Raw genomic sequence first — 17,932 nt, forward strand, 5'->3', positions numbered from 1 at the left:
TCCCTCCCTCCCTTCCTCACCTTATCCCTCCCTCCCTCTTGTCCTCTCTCCCTCTCCAATCTGTGAACAGCCATCCTTTCCTCTCCACAGCCTCTCTGTCTATAAGCCAACATAAGATCAAAAAGAATACCAGTTGGGGAGGCAGGTTGACTTAAGAATTTGAAAGATCATTTTTTGATAATTGTTTTCTCCTTTCGATGCCCTTTACAGATGAAGGTCTTGGAGTTGCCCTGCCCTGGTTGGGCTCTGAGTTTAGATAGTCTCCCGCAGTCTGAAGCAAGCTCTGTCTCCTTAACCATCTTCTTAGGACACCAACCAGGCTACTCAGTACAGGGGCCTGTCCATTAGAGGCAGCAGGGTACAGCCAAGCCAAAGACCCCAGGAGGGCGCTCCTAAAAAGCAAACACAAAGCCAGAAGACACATGAGGTCACTCCAGTGCTCCGAGGTGGATGAAACATGCCCAACTCTCTGAATCTCTCCGGTTTCTCTGGGATGGGACCCCTCGCCTGTTGGGGAAGAGTGAATGAAACAGGACTCTGAGACTGAGATGTGCCAGAAGGTACAGGGATCTGGTTGCTCCCCAAGACTGACACTCCAGAATCTGTATTAAGCATCATTCCTCCGGGATTGTGGTGATCAAGCAAGTTTAGGAAACAAGATATGAAGGGTCAGCCCTTGGGAAACCTTTGCCTTTTGCCAGCCTGTGGGGTAAATGGAAGAAAGGCATCTGGCATCTTGTCCTTGTCACTTTCTGACACTGCTGGCTCAAGGGAAAATGGGTGCCACCTCTGTGCAGGGGATTTAACAAGGTCTATCACATTTAGAAATGCACATTCCACTCTGAAGACTCTTGGACACAACAGATGCAAGTCACACAAGGTCACTGGCTATGCATTCTTTGTTTTGTTGTTGTTGTTTTGTTTTGTTTGGTGTTTTTGGTTTTGGTTTGGTTTGGTTTTGGTTTGTCGAGGTAGGGTCTCACTCTAGCTCAGGCTGACCTGGTATTCAGTATGTAGTCTCAGGGGCCTTGAACTCATGGTGATCCTCCTACCTCTGCCTCCCAAGTGCTGGGGTTAAAGGCGTCCACCACCACGCCCCGCTGGGCTAGGCATATTCTTTGTAACAGAAAGGCACCCGAAGGCGCATCCCTGCTGATGTGTTAGACATTGTCATGGCGCAGCCGCGTGGCCAGCGTCGCACAGCTCCTGTGCATGGATGTGGAACTACTTCCGCGGTGCAGCAGCAGTTACAAAATGCAGCGGGCCAAACAAGGAGCACTATAAGCCTTGGCAACAGCCAAGGGACTCTGTGTTGATGTGCTTGCACAGCAAGCCGTGGACAAACTCCAGAAGCTGGCAGCCCCTGGGGAAGGGAACTAGAACCCCCTACCCACAAGCCAACTCAGGCTGGGGAACAAGAAACAAAAGGGAACAGTTTCCTTTTAAAGGCGCCACCAGGCCCTGCTGCTTAACATAACTTTCTCTCTTTGTATGTTTTAAACCAGTGCTTTGGCTATTGTGTGTATGATCTATTCATACAAATGCCGTATTTGTGAACGATAATATCAAAGGGTGTGGTTCCTGTTTGCTAGTGCCACCTCTGGCTACTTGTTGCCACAGAAATCAGGAATCCTCCAATTCACCCACCACCCCCACTGGAAGCGTGGGGAGGGGGTGTTGATTTTTAAGGGGATGGTCAAGTCAGGAAAAAGAGGGAGGGAGGGAAGAAGGGGGAGAGTGAATTTTAGTTAAACAAGTTCTTTCATCTCTGCTATTTTGTACACATTGCTCCTCCAAGGTTGCTTTGGAAAGGATTCTGCGACCCCCCTTTCCTCTGCCCACAAGGCAGCCCAGGTGTGCTTGCTCTGCGACGCTGCCTCATCTCTCACCCCACATGAACCCAGTGAGGACTGCCATGATGCACCTGGCTTGGCTCCTCCCCAGAGTAAGGGCTGAGTCTACTCCAAAGGTGGTGCTCACCAGAGACAGGACTCAAGTAGACTGGGAGAGGGGGCGAGGGCGAGAAGGAAGCAAGAGTTCGAAGAGACCAGGTCAGGAAAACCATCCCCCAGAAGGAATGCCACTCCGGGGGAGGGGGGGTGCTTCCCCACCTCCCTACCTTGCTCAGCCCTTGGTCACCACGCTTAGTTCCTGCCCAGGTCTGGACAGATTTGAGATCATCTTCATTTACCTGTCATGTTCACCTCTACAGTCAGCCCCTAGTGCTGACCTGGAACATAGTTAGTGCCTGATATACGATGGCTGATTTAATTATACTGGACAGTGAGGAAGGCTGAAAGAGGCCATTGAAATGATTCACTCCGGAGGGATTCTGATGCAGTGCATTCGGGGTGGGACCCAGGTACTGAACCAGAGATCTTTTAAAGCTCCTCGGGTGACGTCAATGTGTTGCCAGAGTTCAAGGCAAGCTTGGTGGGTTAACTCTGAATGCATATTCCCAGTGATTGCTAGAGGGCCTGCCCTGAATATTAGTAAACTTCCGGACTGGGCGGGGAGGGGACTGGAAGTGGTACCCCAAGCAGTGGGCTCAGCTCACCTGGAGGAGACCCCCTGGAGGAAGCCCGGGTGGGGCGGGCGCTGGCGGGCGCGTACTGCCAGGAGTGAGCCTTGGCGCCATCTAGTGCGCGCTGGAGGCTCTGCAGCTGCGCGATGGTGAGCTGCCTGCGCTGTGAGGGGGTCACCGCGGCCGCGTTCTGGGGACCCAAGGAGGCGATCTGCTGGGCGGACAGCTCCTGCGGGAGGGAAAGAGAGCAAGGCTTTCAGAGGGACCCTCGACGATTTCCTAAACCTTAATTATCTGCCCAGAGCTGCACAACTTCGTCATACCCCATGTTTTCTTACAATCAGATCCATCTTTCACCAGGCAAATGCATGCATTTAATTGGGGGAAATTTTAATGGGAATTTCCAAAAATGGAAACCAGTAGGATGTGCCATAAGGAAGCATTTAATAGAAGACAAAAGAAGGCAACACATTTAGTTCCAACTATATTTGTTAGCCAACAATGTCAGAAATCCTAGCCTCCCAAATTAAAAAATTAAATAAATAAAAGGAATGTCTGGATTTTTTTTTTTAAATGCTGCAGAGGTGTTAAAGACACTCTAGCTTCGCACTGAGACTTGATCCAAAAGTCATCAGAAGCATTAAAAGGGAGTCGTGACTGTGGCAACAAGAAACCTTCCCCATGCTTGCGGTCACTCGCCAGAGGAAGCAGTGGAGTGAGCACAGACCAGGAGGTCAGAGGCTTCCGTCTGAGAATTTACTAGCTGTGTGACCTTGGGCAGGTTCCACAGCCTTTCTGGGCTTCTGAATGGCTCAAAGACCTCACTTCCTATGCCAATTCTGTTCCTTTGGTACGACTGCATGAATACCATGTGATGGGTCCTGTAAAGGCTAAGAGATGGGAAAGTGTGGTGGTCTGCAGGTGATGTCTGCCATGGGCAGCAGAAGTGGAGTATTCTGGGCTCTGACAAGATGTTTTCCAAAGTCATCCACCTTCAAAGGACTTAGTGACTTGCCCCCATGGGACCTTAATGATTGGGATGGTGGAGTCTGCTTTTGCACAACACAAGAGCTCTAATGTCATCCTTCCTGTTTGAGTGATGAGGAGATAGGGGCAAAGAAGCTGGTAATTCTCATTCTCTTTCATCCCTTCCTCTTCTCTTGTTCATCTTCTCCTCTCCTGTCCAGGTAGGTGCCCCCCTAAATTCCCGCATGCCACTCGAACCATCAAAATGCCTGAACTCAGCAATGGCACCTTAGGCACTGAGTCCTCTCCAGCCTCACCTCCAACCATTCATCCCAGCAGAAAAAGCAGGTGCATATGCAGTTGGGGAATGGGGAATGTGGCGGTTTGAATATAAATGTCCCCCATAGCCTCAGGGTTTTTGTTTTGTCTTGTCTTGTCTTGTCTTGTCTTGTTTTGTTTTGTTTTTGAGGCAGGTTCTCACTCTAGCTCAAGCTGACCGGGAATTCACTATGTAGTCTCAGGGTGGCCTCAAACTCATGGTGATCCTCCTACCTCTGCCTCCCAAGTGCTGGGATTAAAGGTGTGCACCACTGTGCCCAGATTCAGGTTTTTTGATTAAGCTTCTTACTGGGTCCCCAGCATGTGGGTCCCTGCGGGGGGTGGAGAGGAATGTCACTGGGCTGGGTCTTGCATGTGGCCTATGGTGTGATCAGAGCCAGCTGGCACTTGCTGTTCTCTCTCTCTCTCTCTCTCTCTCTCTCTCTCTCCTGCAGATATGTGATGAAGGAAGCCAGTTTCCTCAGCCATGCTGAAGCTTTTCCTCAGAACTTTAATCTGAAGTAAACCCCTTCCTCCCATAAACTGCTTCTGGTGAAGAGTTTTGTCCCCGCTGTCCTGTGGAAAGTGCTGCAGCGCCTGTCCTCCATGTGCTCCCTTCTGCCTGGAACGCTGCTCCCCCGCACCTCGCTTCCCTGTGTTCCCTCGTCCACCATCGTCTGCCTTCTTGTCTGGGGGAGGGGCATGAGCACTTGGCTGGCTTACATCTACTATCAACACAGTGTCTGTATAATAAAAATTATCTATTTTTTTCCAGCACTGCTGACTAGTGACCCACAGGCCAGATTGAATTCCTGGGCTTATGGTGTTTTCAAAAATAAACTCAATTTGGCTGCCAACATGTAATTATCAGGAAATTTCACATGAAAATGAAGACTTTTGGCTGCCTCTGTAAAAGCAAGTAATGTCCACATGATCACACTGCACCCATGGGCCAGCAAGGAGAAGCTGCCCCTCATCTAGACAGGGCTCTGCAGCTCCCCTCAGGCCCCACCCACCTGGCTGCACCCCTTTCCGTCACCTTCCTGAAGGCATTGTGCTGTAAGTCCCTCACCAATCAATCTCCAAATCCCAGGTACACCTAACCTGAACCCATCATGCTGTTTCTGGGGGGTGGGGACATGAACAAGAGCAAACAAACGTGTGGGTGGAGCACCTACATGTGGAGCACCCCACGCTACCTGTCCCATGTGGGGCTCCCCAAAGGGGACCAGGGAACTTGTTCAATGGCTGCTAAGATTTGAGTCCAAAATGACCCCCACAGACCACATGTTTGAACACTTGGTCCCCAGCTGGTGGCACTGTCTTGAGAGGTAATAGAACCTTTGGGACCTAGGGCCTAGCTGGTGGAAGGAGGCCACTGTACAGTGGTCTTGCAGCTTACAACCTGATTCTGTTACTGGTCCCCTCTCTGCTTCTTGTATGACACTGTGACAGGGACCTAGTGACTCCAGCACCCGATGGACTGTCCCTGTGAGCCATGAGCCTCTTTCCTCCCTGAAGGTGCTTCTGTCGAGTATATTGCCACAGCAACAAAAACAAAGAGAACTCATACAGAGGCCTTGAGGCCAGCTGTCTATTTCCTCAAGTGGCTATTAGGCCTGTAGAGTCCAGCGTATGGCAATGGTTCTAAGTACGCACCCTGGCTGTGTGCCTTATCCAGGTGTGATGGAAAGAACACAACTATAATCCCAGCACTCGGGAGGCCGAGGGAGAGGATCACACACTCAAGGCCAGCCTGGGCTACACAGTGAATTCAAGGGAGTGGAGTTATATGGCAAGACACTATCTGTGATGGATTATATAGTCAGAGCAAACTTGACAGGACCTGGAACCACCTAGCATTAATTTAGCCACTGGGCATGCCTGTGAGCAGTGATCTTGGTTAGGTTAGTGGAGGTGGGAAAACCTGCCTTAACTGGGAGCAGCATCCATGAGCCAGGGCCTGGATTTCACAAAAAGGAGAGAGCTGGCTGAGTGCAGGCATCCATCACTCTGGTTCCTCACCGTGGACATAGGAGAGCAGCTGCCTAACATTCCTGCTGCTGTGCTTCCCCGCCATGATGTACTCCAAGCCCAAATCAGCCTTCCTGTCCCTAAGTCACTTCCTGTCAACTTTTGGTCACAGCAATGAGAAAGTAGCTAAGAACATCAGGGACACCCCATCCTGACCAGAGCACACGGTCCCCCCAAAACCCCCCTCTAATCTTGTGCCTGGACAGGAAACTCCCCTCAGTAGCACTCTGCTTCCCTGACTCCAACTGACCCAGTTCCACCCTCAGTGTTTCCCATAACAGCTTATCACCTGTGCTCATGTTCTCTTCACACTTCTCCAAATCAATTAAAATATTTATACTTAAGACGTTTTCAAAAGGAAACATAAGAGAGATTGCAATCCCCCATATGTAAATCTGAGGTCCCAAAACTCTCAAAATTGAAAGATTTCCCCAAAGTTCAAGACAAACTCATTTACTATTTATTGCTACTTATTATTTGACCTGGATTGAGGGGAGACTATCTATAGTGTATCTGTTCCAATTAGTGTGACCTGTCACAGAGTTCTTCGCAAAATATCAATGTGTTTGCTGGTAGCCACTTCCTCAGACACTGCTGGGGGTGTTAGAACACCTAGAGTACATATGGGTCATCTTTTCCAAAACCCGAAAACTTCTGAATTCTAATTCTAACACATATGTCCCCAAGTATTTTGCCTAAGGTTTTATGAACCTGTCACACCTCCACAAATAGAAAATTAGTACCATTTGCTATGCAGGCAATGTAGCAAAAAATAATAATAACCAGCGTAATTTAAAATTTTAAGAAAACAGAAGGCCAGGGGTGGTGGTACATGCCTTTAACCCCAGCACTTGGGTGGCAGAGGTAGGAGGATCACTGTGAGTTCAAGGCCACCCTGAGACTACATAGTAAATTCCAGGTCAGCCTGCGCTAGAGTGAGACCTAACCTTGAAAAACCAAAAAAGAAAGAAAAAGAAAAGAGAATATTTTTATATAAACACCTAAAGTTGTTGTGGAACCATCCGTTGTTGACAGACAGATCTCCAGCCCCACCAACCCAAGGCTGGTTGGAAGTCTGTCACGGGTTCCCCTGCGTGATCAGAAATGAGGTCAAGCTCCCATTTCTCCTTGAAGAACTGAGCACCTACTTTGAATATCTCATCAGGAAGGCCTTTGATTGCTGATGGCTGGAAATACAGCATCAGCTCCTCGTCCAGCATCCGGAGCTCAGCCTTAGTTAATCCAGCTGGGGAGAGAAAGAAATCACAAGGGTTTAGTTGCAGCCGGCAGGACTCCACAGGTTTTATTAAAGGTGCTGTATAACATACAGATCTGTGTGTCCTGGGAAAATGTTCCTTACACAACCACACCCAGAATTCAAGTTCCTAATCTACTCAGGGAATATGTGGGCCACATTAACCCTGACTGACCTATGGTGAAGTATACCCAAAAGGAGGGTCAGCTCACACACCTTAAGACTGTGTGCAGCCTTTTTAGGGCCAATTAAATCACATCTGTACCACTGTTTTTCAACTGTAATGTGCATAAGAATCACTAGAAAAGTTTGTTTAAAAAGCAGATTTCAGGGGAGGGGAGGCTGGAGAGATGCCTTAGTGGCTAAGGCATGTGCCTGCAGAGCCAAATGACCCAGGTTCAATTCCCAAGGACCCACATAAACCAGATACACAAGGTGGTGCATATGTCTGGAGTTCATTTACAGTGGCTAGAGGCCCTAGCAGGCCCATTTTCTCTCTGTGTCTCCCTCTTTCTTTCTCTCTTCTCTTCTCTCTCTCTCTCTCTCTCTCTCAAATAAATAAAATTTTTTAAAAATTAAGTATTTTTTAATGCAGATTTGGGGCTTGGGGAGGTGGCTCGGTGGACAGGAACAACAAACCAAGTTCAGATTCCCAGAGCCCACATAAAGCTGGACCCTGTACTTATCATCTGTAATCCCAACCCAGACATCGCAAGATGAGAGGCGGAGACAGAAAAGTCCCTGGAAGCTCAGAGGCCGGCCAGCCTGGATTCGCAGTAATGAACAAGAGAGCCTGCCTCAAACAAGGTGGAAGCTAAGGACAGATACTCAGGGCTGTCCTCTGACCTCCACACATGTGCTGTGGCATGTATGCACCCACATTCACTTAGAAACACACCTTAGACACAAGAAAATTTGCTTTTTTTTTTGTTTTAATTTTTTGTTTTTCGAGGTAGGGTCTCACTCTAGCTCAGGCTGGCCTGGAATTCACTATATAGTCTTAGGGTGGCCTCGAACTCAGTGTAATTCTACCTCTGTCTCCCAAATGCTGAGATTAAAGATGTGTGCAATCACTCCTGGCTAGATTTGCAATTTTAAATGTGATAATTTTCTTGACATAAATAAACTTGTAGCAAAAAATAAAAAGCAGCAGTGCAGACACTTCCCTCTGCAACTTAAGTCGTGAAGGTTAGCTTCCACTGCAGCTCCTTGAGGTTTACCACATGTGACCAAGGATCATTATTTTGTTCTGTTGTATTTAATCTGGAGAAGGAGAGATGAGTATGCTCTGGATACCTCTTACCTGCGATGGTCCCAAGCTCCTGCAAGACACAACTGGTCCACTCAGCGGGATCCCCAAACACAACTGCTGCCTTCTTCTTAAACTCAACCAAGACTGGGGTGCTGCAAGGCAGGGTCCCGATTCTAGCCACGACCACCCTGGTTAGAGAAGGAAGAGTACAGTGTGAGTTTAAGGGCCTCTCCAACCAGAAAGCAGTGTGCAGAAGGTAGGGAGGCCCAACACCCACACAGGATCCAGCCATCCCCACTCTATTTCATCCCAGGGAGAGGAAGAACACCCGAAAGTGGAGAACAGCTAAAAGGATGAGTGGATGGATGGATGGATGGATGGATGGATACATAGAATGGATGGTGGATGGATACGTGGATCATTTGCCATTCTAAGCACTGGTATTTTGGTTACCTGAATTCTGTGATCTGTATAAGTGGAATCTCAGTAATGTTCATAGCGCACAGGGTGGCACCAAGCCCTACCAAATGAAAGCTCTTCAGGTCCTGGATGCCACAGCCTGAATCCTCCAGGAATCCCTGCAGAATTGACTTAGCCTACAAAAATAGGAAACAGCTGCTTGTTTCTTTCCTTCAAAACCCTCATGCCCTTCAGACTTTAGACATTCAAGTTCTTCCACATCAGGATCTGAACATTCACAGCATCTGTTTCCACAACTTTCCAACAAAATTGTAACTGTCTCCGACTGCCTCTGCTCAGAGCAGTCCCTCCATCTAAAATGGACTTCCACATTTCCAACTGTTGGAATGCAACCATTCCTTACGTTTTAATTCAATTCAAATATCAGGGATGGAGAGATGGCTTAGCAGTTAAGCACTTGCCTGTGAAGCTTAAGGATCCCGGTTTGAGGCTCAACTCCCCAGGACCCACGTTAGCCAGATGCATAAGGGGGTGCATGCGTCTGGAGTTTGTTTATAGTGGCTGGAGGCACTGGAGTGTCCATTCTCTATCTATCTCTACTGCCTCTTTCTCTCTCTGTCTGTCTGTCACTCTCAAATAAATAAATTCATAATTTTTAAAATATATATCTCATTTCTAGCTGGGCGTGGTGGTGCACACCTTTAATCCCAGCACTCAGGAGGCAGAGGTAGGAAGATCGCCAAGAGTTCGAGGCCACCATGAGACTACATAGTTAATTCCAGGTCAGCCTGGACCAGAGTGAGACCCTACCTCAGATAGATAGATAGATAGATAGATAGATAGATAGATAGATAGATAGATAGATAGATAGATAATTTCTGCATGAAAAGCTCAGCTAGAATGACTTTTCTTCCTCTCTTTTCTGCAGAAATGCATTTGCTCCTCATTTTTCAGTGTATATAGAATGATTTGATGTTAAAAATTACACCAAAAGTATTTCCAGTGAACTTTGATTTAAAGAGTCTGATTGGAGGGTCTCTTATAATTCGAGCATAGTGGCTATTCATTGTTCATGACTGTTCCCTGAAAAACCACCCTCCCCCACACTATCTCTGTGTAGTTCTGTTGTTTTAATGGCATCACACAGGCCATGATGTGGCCTGGCCTCATCTTGTCCCAATCAAGTCATCTCTTAACCTTGTTGTAGTGACTGATTCTAGATTAGGCATGTGATCCAGTAAGAACGAACCAAGGCCTGGAGATATTGCTCAGTGGTGAAAGGCACTTGCTCTGTCTCTCTCTCACACACCGCTACCGCATGAAAATAAATAAAATTAAAAGATTTTTTTAAAAGCTACAAGACTTTGGCTGGAGTAATTAGCTTGTTTTCTTCATGAGCTTGGAAGGCTATACAGGGGTCTTCTATAACCACCACATTGAGAGGTCTTACCTTACCTCATAATGAAGCCAACACAAAGGAAAGCAGAGCCCCTCAAAACGGGTGAGAGCTGCATTCCCAACAACAGTGTCGAAGTTCCTAGGTGCACCTCTACCTGCGCTCCAAACTTGAACTTCTCTACCAGAAGCCTCAACATATTACTGACTGCACTCATGGTAGTTTGTGTTGAGTTTACTGCCACTTGGGAGTGAGCAGCCCTGATTCCTTTGATCTACCTACACTGGACCTAAGTAAGATCCAAACCAGTCCTATGCAGGTGACTGATATTGATAGTTCCTTTACTGCTCATGGGGCAGTTAACAATGATTACAAGAGACCAGGAGGAAAGGATAAGAAGATATCCCAACATAGATAACTCCTGAATGGGAGCAAAGACTCCAGGATATAGCAATCTTCCTTTCTCTCATTTTTATTAATTATCCACATTACACAATAGGAATTGTTATGATGTTGAGAGAAGTGCTGAGAAATGTTCTGCATGCTGGTGCCTTTTCACCTCAGCTATGCTTGATTTCTCCTTCCTCAGAGAAGACTGTCCCTGGACTCCCTCATCTCAGAATCCCTTCCTGCAACTCCTCTGGGCATTTTGACCATCTGGATCACTTATCGCAAGCTTCAAAAACTGTCCTCTTGACCACTTACTTTTTTCTAAACCAATAGACTCCCCAGAGATAAGGACTATGTCTAGTTCATCATTGTGTCCCAAGAGCCTAGCATGATGCATACCACACTGGATCATTTAACTTTTACTGACAATTTTATATATGATAAATAAATATATATATATATATAATGTTCATGATACCCTCCTATTACCTTCTTTTGACCACTCTCCCCATCCTCCTTCCACTGAAACCCTTCTGACTTCCACTATTCTATCTTCTACTTTGATGTCATGGGGGGGTCCAGCTGAGTCTAGTCATTGTTGCCTGCATGAGCATGGGAATGGAATTATTTACCATAACACCTGCAATATACCAGTGATTACACTACTGCAAAAAATGTCTCCCACCCCCCTCCCCAACAACCATTAACTGCATTAACTCCTCAAGGAGGAATGGGGGTCTCATGCCCTGTTCCACCATCCATGATGGAATGTTGATGGGCCCAATATTTTGCAGGTCATATGCAGGTAATGACAATTATTGTGAGGTCTTGACACATGGTAGGATCTTCATAAGTATTTTATGAGTTTCTGAGTGAATTAATGTACATTTTAACAAATGACCAATAGATATGTTTCCCTGAAAAAGTATCATTTTGACATCTTCATAGGATGAGCTGTGTTATGGGGTGAATATAGAATATAGCTCCCCCCCCCGGCCACACATGCAGATTCATGTGTTAGACACTAGGCCCTCACCTGTGGTGTTATTTTGGAAGGCTGTGGAAACTTTAAAAAGGGCCAAGTTGGGAGAAGTAGGTTACTGAGTGTGTGCCTCTGAAGGTTATATGTGGTCTCCAGTCCCTTCTTCATTTTCTGCTTCCTGTCCTCCATGAAGTATACCACATGCTCCCACTGCCATGATGTTTGACCAAGCACAAAGAGACAAGTGACATGGCCCAACCCCTCTGAAACCATAAGCAAAATAAATCTTTCCTCTTTGAAGATATTTTTGTTGAGCATTTTGCCACAGTAACAAGAACGTAACTAATACAGACTGGATTCAGATAGATTCCATGTTACTGCAAATCAGATTTGTTAATTTGTCCTCAATGATTATAAAGCTTGGTTACCCAAGAAACAAAATCAACACTTGACAAATGGGACCTCATGGAATTAAAAAGCTTCTGTACAGTAAAGAGAACAGTTAACCCAGTGAAGAGGCAGCCTATAAAATAACAGAAAATCTTTACCAGCTATGCATCTGACAGAAACCTAAACAAATAAACAACCCACTCAAAAAAAAATGGAGCTGGACATGCTGATGTACACCTTTAATCCCAGTACTCAGAAGGCAGAGGTAGGAGAATCACCATGAGTTCAAGGCCACTCTGTGACCACAGAGTGAATTCCAGGTTAGCCTGGGCTGGAGCAAGACCCTACCTCAAAAAAAAAAAAAAAAAGGCTAGGGGCTGAGGAGATGTCTCAGAGAGTCAGAGTGCTGGTTGCCCAAGCAAAGAGACCTGACTTTGATCCCTAGCACCCATGTCAAAAGCAGAGCATGGCCGTGCATGGCTATAACCCAGGGCTAAGGTATGAGAAGACAGAAGGATCACTGGGACTCTGTGGTCAGCCAGTCCAACCAAAAACCAGGGAGCTCCAAGTTCAGTGAGAGACTCTGTTTCAGGGAAATAACATGAAAGAGCAATAGAGAACACCAATGTCCTCCTCTGGCCTGTATGTAAACAGCCACACCAAGAAAAAAAAAAAAAAGGCTAAAAAACTCAATTTAGAATTCTCAAAAGAAGAAATGCAGATGGACAATAAAAATTATTAAACATGTTCAACATCTCTATCCACCAGGGAAATGCAAGTTAAAACTCCTTTGAAATGCTATCTCACCCCTGTCAGAATGGCTATCATCAAGAAAACAAATAGCCCATAAACATAGTGGACAGAGGAGGACAGAAGAAATGAGACGACAAGACAGAAGAACTACCTTGAGAAAAGAGGATCCCAGTGGGATAAGGGTGGAGGAGAGGGCACAAAAGAGGATAACGTGATGAGAATGTGGGCAAATTATATGAGGTTCATATATTAAAGTTCCCAGTAAAAAATTAAGAAAAGGAAAGAGAAAAATCACAATTTATGAATATATATAAATAAAATTTAATGTTAGCTTTATTATTATACTTTAGTTGAATTCTTCAGCCTCATGCCAGTGCATACTATGGGTTAGAAAGGACAATCTGGGGCTGGAGAGATGGCTTAGCAGTTAAGGCCTTTGCCTGCAAAGTCAAAGGACCTCAGATGGATTCCCCAGGACCCACATAAGCCTGATGCACAAGGGAGTGCACACATCTGGAGTTCATTTGCAGTGGCTGGAGTCCCTGGTGCACCCATTCTCTCCCTCCCTCTCTCTGCCTCTTTCAACCGTAATGTTGGTACCAAGGAGTGGTCATTTGCTTCTAGACAGCTGGGCATGGTGGAGCACACCTTTAACCCCAGCACTTGAGAGGCAGAGGTAGAAGGATCACCATAAGTTTGAGGCCACCCTGAGACTACATAGTGAATTCCAGGTCAGCCTGGGCTAGAGTGAAACACTACCTCAAAAAAAAAAAAAAAAAAAAAAAAAAAAAGGCTGCTAGACACCTGACTGTGTGGCTTTGGCCTTTGGGAGCTGATTTTCAAGAGGAATGTGGAAGGACTTAAAACTTAAAACCCTGGCCTAAGAGATGCTTTGCAGTGCTATAAGTACAGCTTGATGGACTATTCTGGTCAGAGTTGAAAGACCTGATTACAGGAAGAACTATGGACTGTGAGGTTTGGCTTATGAGGGTGAGAAAGAGCTTTGCTTGGACTGAGCTAGAAGCAATTCATGTGAGAGGCTTGCTATTATGCTTGTGTCTTGAGAATTTGTGCAGAGTTTCTTTGCATAGAAATGGACTGGTGTGAACAGAGGGATATGGCATAGAAATGAAATCCTTACACCAAAACTGCTGCCTGTTCAGCTGCAATTGTACAAGACATTATAGCCATTGAGATTTGGCCAGCTGACCTGCATTGGGACAACAGAAGGAATGCAGATTTTTGAAGGAGCCTGAATGCTCAAGGAGTCCTGTTCTTCAAAGTCAGCTTTATCCCCCCCCCCCCCCCGGACTAACAAACTGGCACCCTACCTGGTATTGTGGAGTATAAAAATGTAGCAAAGAGAGGGTCATTGAGTTTGCAACATGGTCTTGTGTTTTGGAAATGGCCATAGGCAGTGTGAAGTAGGTTTGCTGGATGCCTACATGGAGACCTGATGGAGCCATGAGGATGAACTGTGGTTTGCAGCGGAGACCCAGTGGAGATGCCAGGATGACAAGATGGCTACTAAGGAGAGCTGCCGGCCCTGGATGAAGTTTTCCAGGACTGTGAGTAACCTAGCTGGAGGGGAAGAATTGGAACTCCAGAGACTTGTTGTTGGTTAGAATTATCGGACTTAGAGACTTGTCACTGGCTAGAGTTATTGGACTTGAAGCTACAGAGTTTAGTGTTTGCCCTGGTTGTTTTAAATCTTGTATTGGTTGAATATTTTTTGCTATGTCTAATGCCATCTTTTGTAATATTAGTGTTTATCCTGTGCTTGGGGAGAATTTTTTTTGGTATTATAGCATAATTAAAAGACCTTAGATTATGGGGATGTATGAACATCATTAGGATTGATAGAAACTATGGGGTCTTTAAAAGTTGGACTGAATGCATTACACTTTACATCATAGATGGTTATCAGTTTATGGGGGTCAGGGCAGAATGTCGTGGTTTGAGTCAGGTGTTTCCCCCCGCCCACATAAACTTAGGTGTTCTGAATGCTAGGTCCCCAGCTGATGGAGATGTGAAAACTAAGGCCTCCTGGAGGTAGTGTATTGTTGGGGGCAGGCTTATGGGTATTATAGCCAGTGTCCCTTGCCAGTGTCTGGCACACTCTCCTGTTGCTATTGTCCACCTGATGTTGGTCAGGGGGTGATGTCCACTCTCTGCTTATGCCATCATTTTCTCCTGCCACCATGGAGCTTCCCCTCAAGTCTGTAAGCCAAAATAAGCCTTTTTTCCCCACAAGCTGCTCTTGGTCAGGTGATTTCTGCCAGCAATGTGAACCTGACTTCCACAATGTGTCTTACTGTGGAAAAGAATGTAGAGATGTCAGGGAACTAGAAAGGAGCCCATGAGAGGGAAGATAAAAAAGACTTCAAGGGAGGAGAGTAGGGATGGTATCAGATCTGACAGGAAATGAAAGTCCAAGGGGGGACACTGGGTGGGAGGGTAAAATCAGGGAAGGGGGCTCGGGGATACAGCAGAGGAGAAGAGGGCGCCTAACCAAGACTAAGTAAATCTATTAATGAAGGATTAAATAAAGCTCATAGCTGCAACAGGGGATTTCAGTAACATCATGTTTCCACGACCATCATTTGACTGGATGGCAATGCGTATCCAAAGTACCAGAAGCTAACTTTGTTGAGTGCTGTCTGCCTTTCTGCTGAGCCGTTGGGCAGCTTCACCCATGCTGCCCCATCTGATTGTGTCCACAACCCCAGCTGAATATGAATCTACTCCCTCTTTCACAGGCAACCAACTGAGGCACAAAGAGGTCAAGTTAAGCCAATGTCACACTGCTAGAAAATAATGGCTCCAGCCAGGTGTGGTGGTGCACACCTTTAATCCCAGCACTCGGGAGGCAGAGGTAGGAGAACCACCATGAGTTCAAGGCCACCCTGAGACTACATAGTGAATTCCAGGTCAGCCTGGGGCTAGAGTGAGTAGAGTGAGACCCTACCTTGAAAAGCCAAGAAAAACAAAGGTAAGGTAGAAAAGAATGGCTCCAGAATCAAAGCCCAGTCAGACACCATAGCCCATATTCTTATCTGTAAAGAAGTCTGGCCTCAAAGGGGAAAAAAAAAAAAAAAGAAAGAAAGAAAGAAAGAGAAAGAGAGAGAGAGAGAGAGAGAGAGAGAGAGAGAGAGATTCACGTTAGAAGTTAGCTCTTGAAATTTTTGTATTAAGTCTTCACAATCAAGTTTTGCAAGTTGACTCATAGCAATCTGTGCTCCCCAAGTATCGGGTATGCCCATTTTAAAATGAAAGTGCAAAATTACAATTCAAATAAAATTACTTTGAAGATGTGATATTAAATTGCCCTTGCCCCTGGAACCCAGAAAATGCAAGCTCAGCCTGCAAGGTGATAAGTCAAAATGTATCTCTTTGAATGACTGGATCAGTGTATATGAAATGATCTCAAGACAATTAATACCAAAACGTTTAGGTGATATTAACCACTGAAAAATGAGTAGCTGTAACATTTCAATCTCTCTGTTCATCCCTCTGGCTTCTATAATGGTTTTTTTTCCCCTCATATTGGTTTTTAAGCTGAACTATCTGTTAATGTAGTTCCTCCAGGTTTGACTATTAATCTAGAAACATGCATTTAAGGGTTTGATTGGGAACTGCAGCTGAAGAACTGACTGCAAATGGTATATGCAAATGTTACGTTTTCATATCCTCTTCAAACATATTAATAAATCTCACTGCCATCCATGGGAATTAAAATTGAAGCAAAGGGAAAGAGATCCTCTAGCTCCTAAGCAGGATCTATTTGCCAGTTTCTTCCAGAATACTAATAAAATCATTTTCATATCAGAAGTATGGTGTGGCACTTCCCAAACTAGTAAAAACCAGCTTGGGAGTCACAAAATCATGAGATTATAGAGTATTAAGAGTGGAGGGAACTTTGAATTTTTGGGTCTGGATGAGGATGGCTAAGACAATGGTAAAAAGAACAATAAGGGTTGGGGAAAGAGCTCAGTTGGTAGTATTTGCCTTAAGCATTGGGTCTATTTGATCCCCAGAACTCACATAAAAATGCCAGGCATGGGGGTGGGCACATGTGATCCCAGCACTGAATTGGCAAAAACAGCTAAGTCTCTGAGGCTCACTGACTAGTAGTCTAGCCTAATTGATGAGTTACAAACCAGTGAGAGACCCTGACTCAAAAAAGGTGGGGGAGCTGGAGAGATGGTTTAGCAGTTAAGGCAATCGCCTGAGAAGCCTAAGGACCCAGGCTCAATTCCCCAGTACCCACATAAGTCAGATGCATAAGGTGGTGCATACATCTGGAGTTCATTTGCAGTGGCTGGGGGCCCTATATGCTTATTCTCTGTATATATAAGCCTGCCTCTCTCTCTCTCCCTCCAATAAATAAATAAAAATAAGATAAAAAATTAAAAATAAAAAATGTGGAGGACACCTACATAAATGTGAGTATGCACACAATTTGAAACATTTAAATATACATCCATGAAAACAACTGAGTTTTATTCACCTAACTTACATGCTAGACATTGTTCCAAATGTTTTATTATCATATGTAACTATTGCCAGTATATCCACATTGCCAAGCTCCAGGGGGCACCATGCACCCCATGCTCTATTTAAAAGTTATCACTACAGCTGGGGAGATGGCTTGGAGGTTAAGGCACTTGCTTGTAAAAGTTATCACTTAGTATATTATGGGGTAGCACAATGCTGATTACAAAACGGTCATGAGAAAGAGATAATTGGTCTTGTCTGCCCAGCATCCATTCCCCTTTGGTTTAATAACACCACCACTTTTGGGGGGAAGGAACTATTAGTTTCCTAATTGCTGCTACAAGTTACCACCAACTTGGTGGTAAAAACAAATATATTCACTTCCAGTTCTGAAGATTGTATAGTCCTAAAATGAATCAATAGAGTGTGTTCTAAGGGGATATTCTTTCCTTGCCTTTTCTACCTCCTCACAGTCACCTTAATTCCTAGATTCATGGCTCCTTCCTCCATCTTTAAAACTAACAGCCTGGGGCTGGGGAAATGGCTCAGTGGCTAAGAGTACTTGCCACTTAAACATCAGGGCCTCTGTCTGGGGACTGCCAAGTTTGACTTCCCATAACCCACATACAAAGCTGAGTGTCACCACACACACCTGTAACCCCAATCCATGGTGAAAGGCAGAGACTAGAGAATTGCACATGTGGGTTGAGGGAGAGACCCTGTCTGAAGGAAATATGCAGATGAACAATAAGAAA

The 17,932-nt window shown here is 45.5% G+C and overlaps 1 protein-coding gene across 2 annotated transcripts in view; it reads right to left on the reverse strand.

Moving 5' to 3' along the window:
- Positions 1–303: 303 nt before the first annotated feature.
- Otoa (otoancorin) overlaps positions 304–17,932 on the reverse strand; it is a 90,017-nt gene continuing 72,388 nt past the window's right edge. For both annotated transcript variants that reach the window (XM_045131708.1, XM_045131707.1), the window contains exons 24-28: positions 8,803–8,945; positions 8,401–8,537; positions 6,991–7,088; positions 2,558–2,753; positions 304–392 (exon numbers count right to left, since the gene is read on the reverse strand). In XM_045131708.1, coding sequence (XP_044987643.1) covers positions 325–392; positions 2,558–2,753; positions 6,991–7,088; positions 8,401–8,537; positions 8,803–8,945 — 642 coding nt within the window. In that variant the 3' untranslated portion in view covers positions 304–324. The remainder of the gene's footprint in view (positions 393–2,557; positions 2,754–6,990; positions 7,089–8,400; positions 8,538–8,802; positions 8,946–17,932) is intronic.

Source organism: Jaculus jaculus, chromosome 12 (genome assembly GCF_020740685.1).
Source record: "Jaculus jaculus isolate mJacJac1 chromosome 12, mJacJac1.mat.Y.cur, whole genome shotgun sequence".
Classification (NCBI taxonomy): Eukaryota; Metazoa; Chordata; class Mammalia; order Rodentia; family Dipodidae; genus Jaculus; species Jaculus jaculus.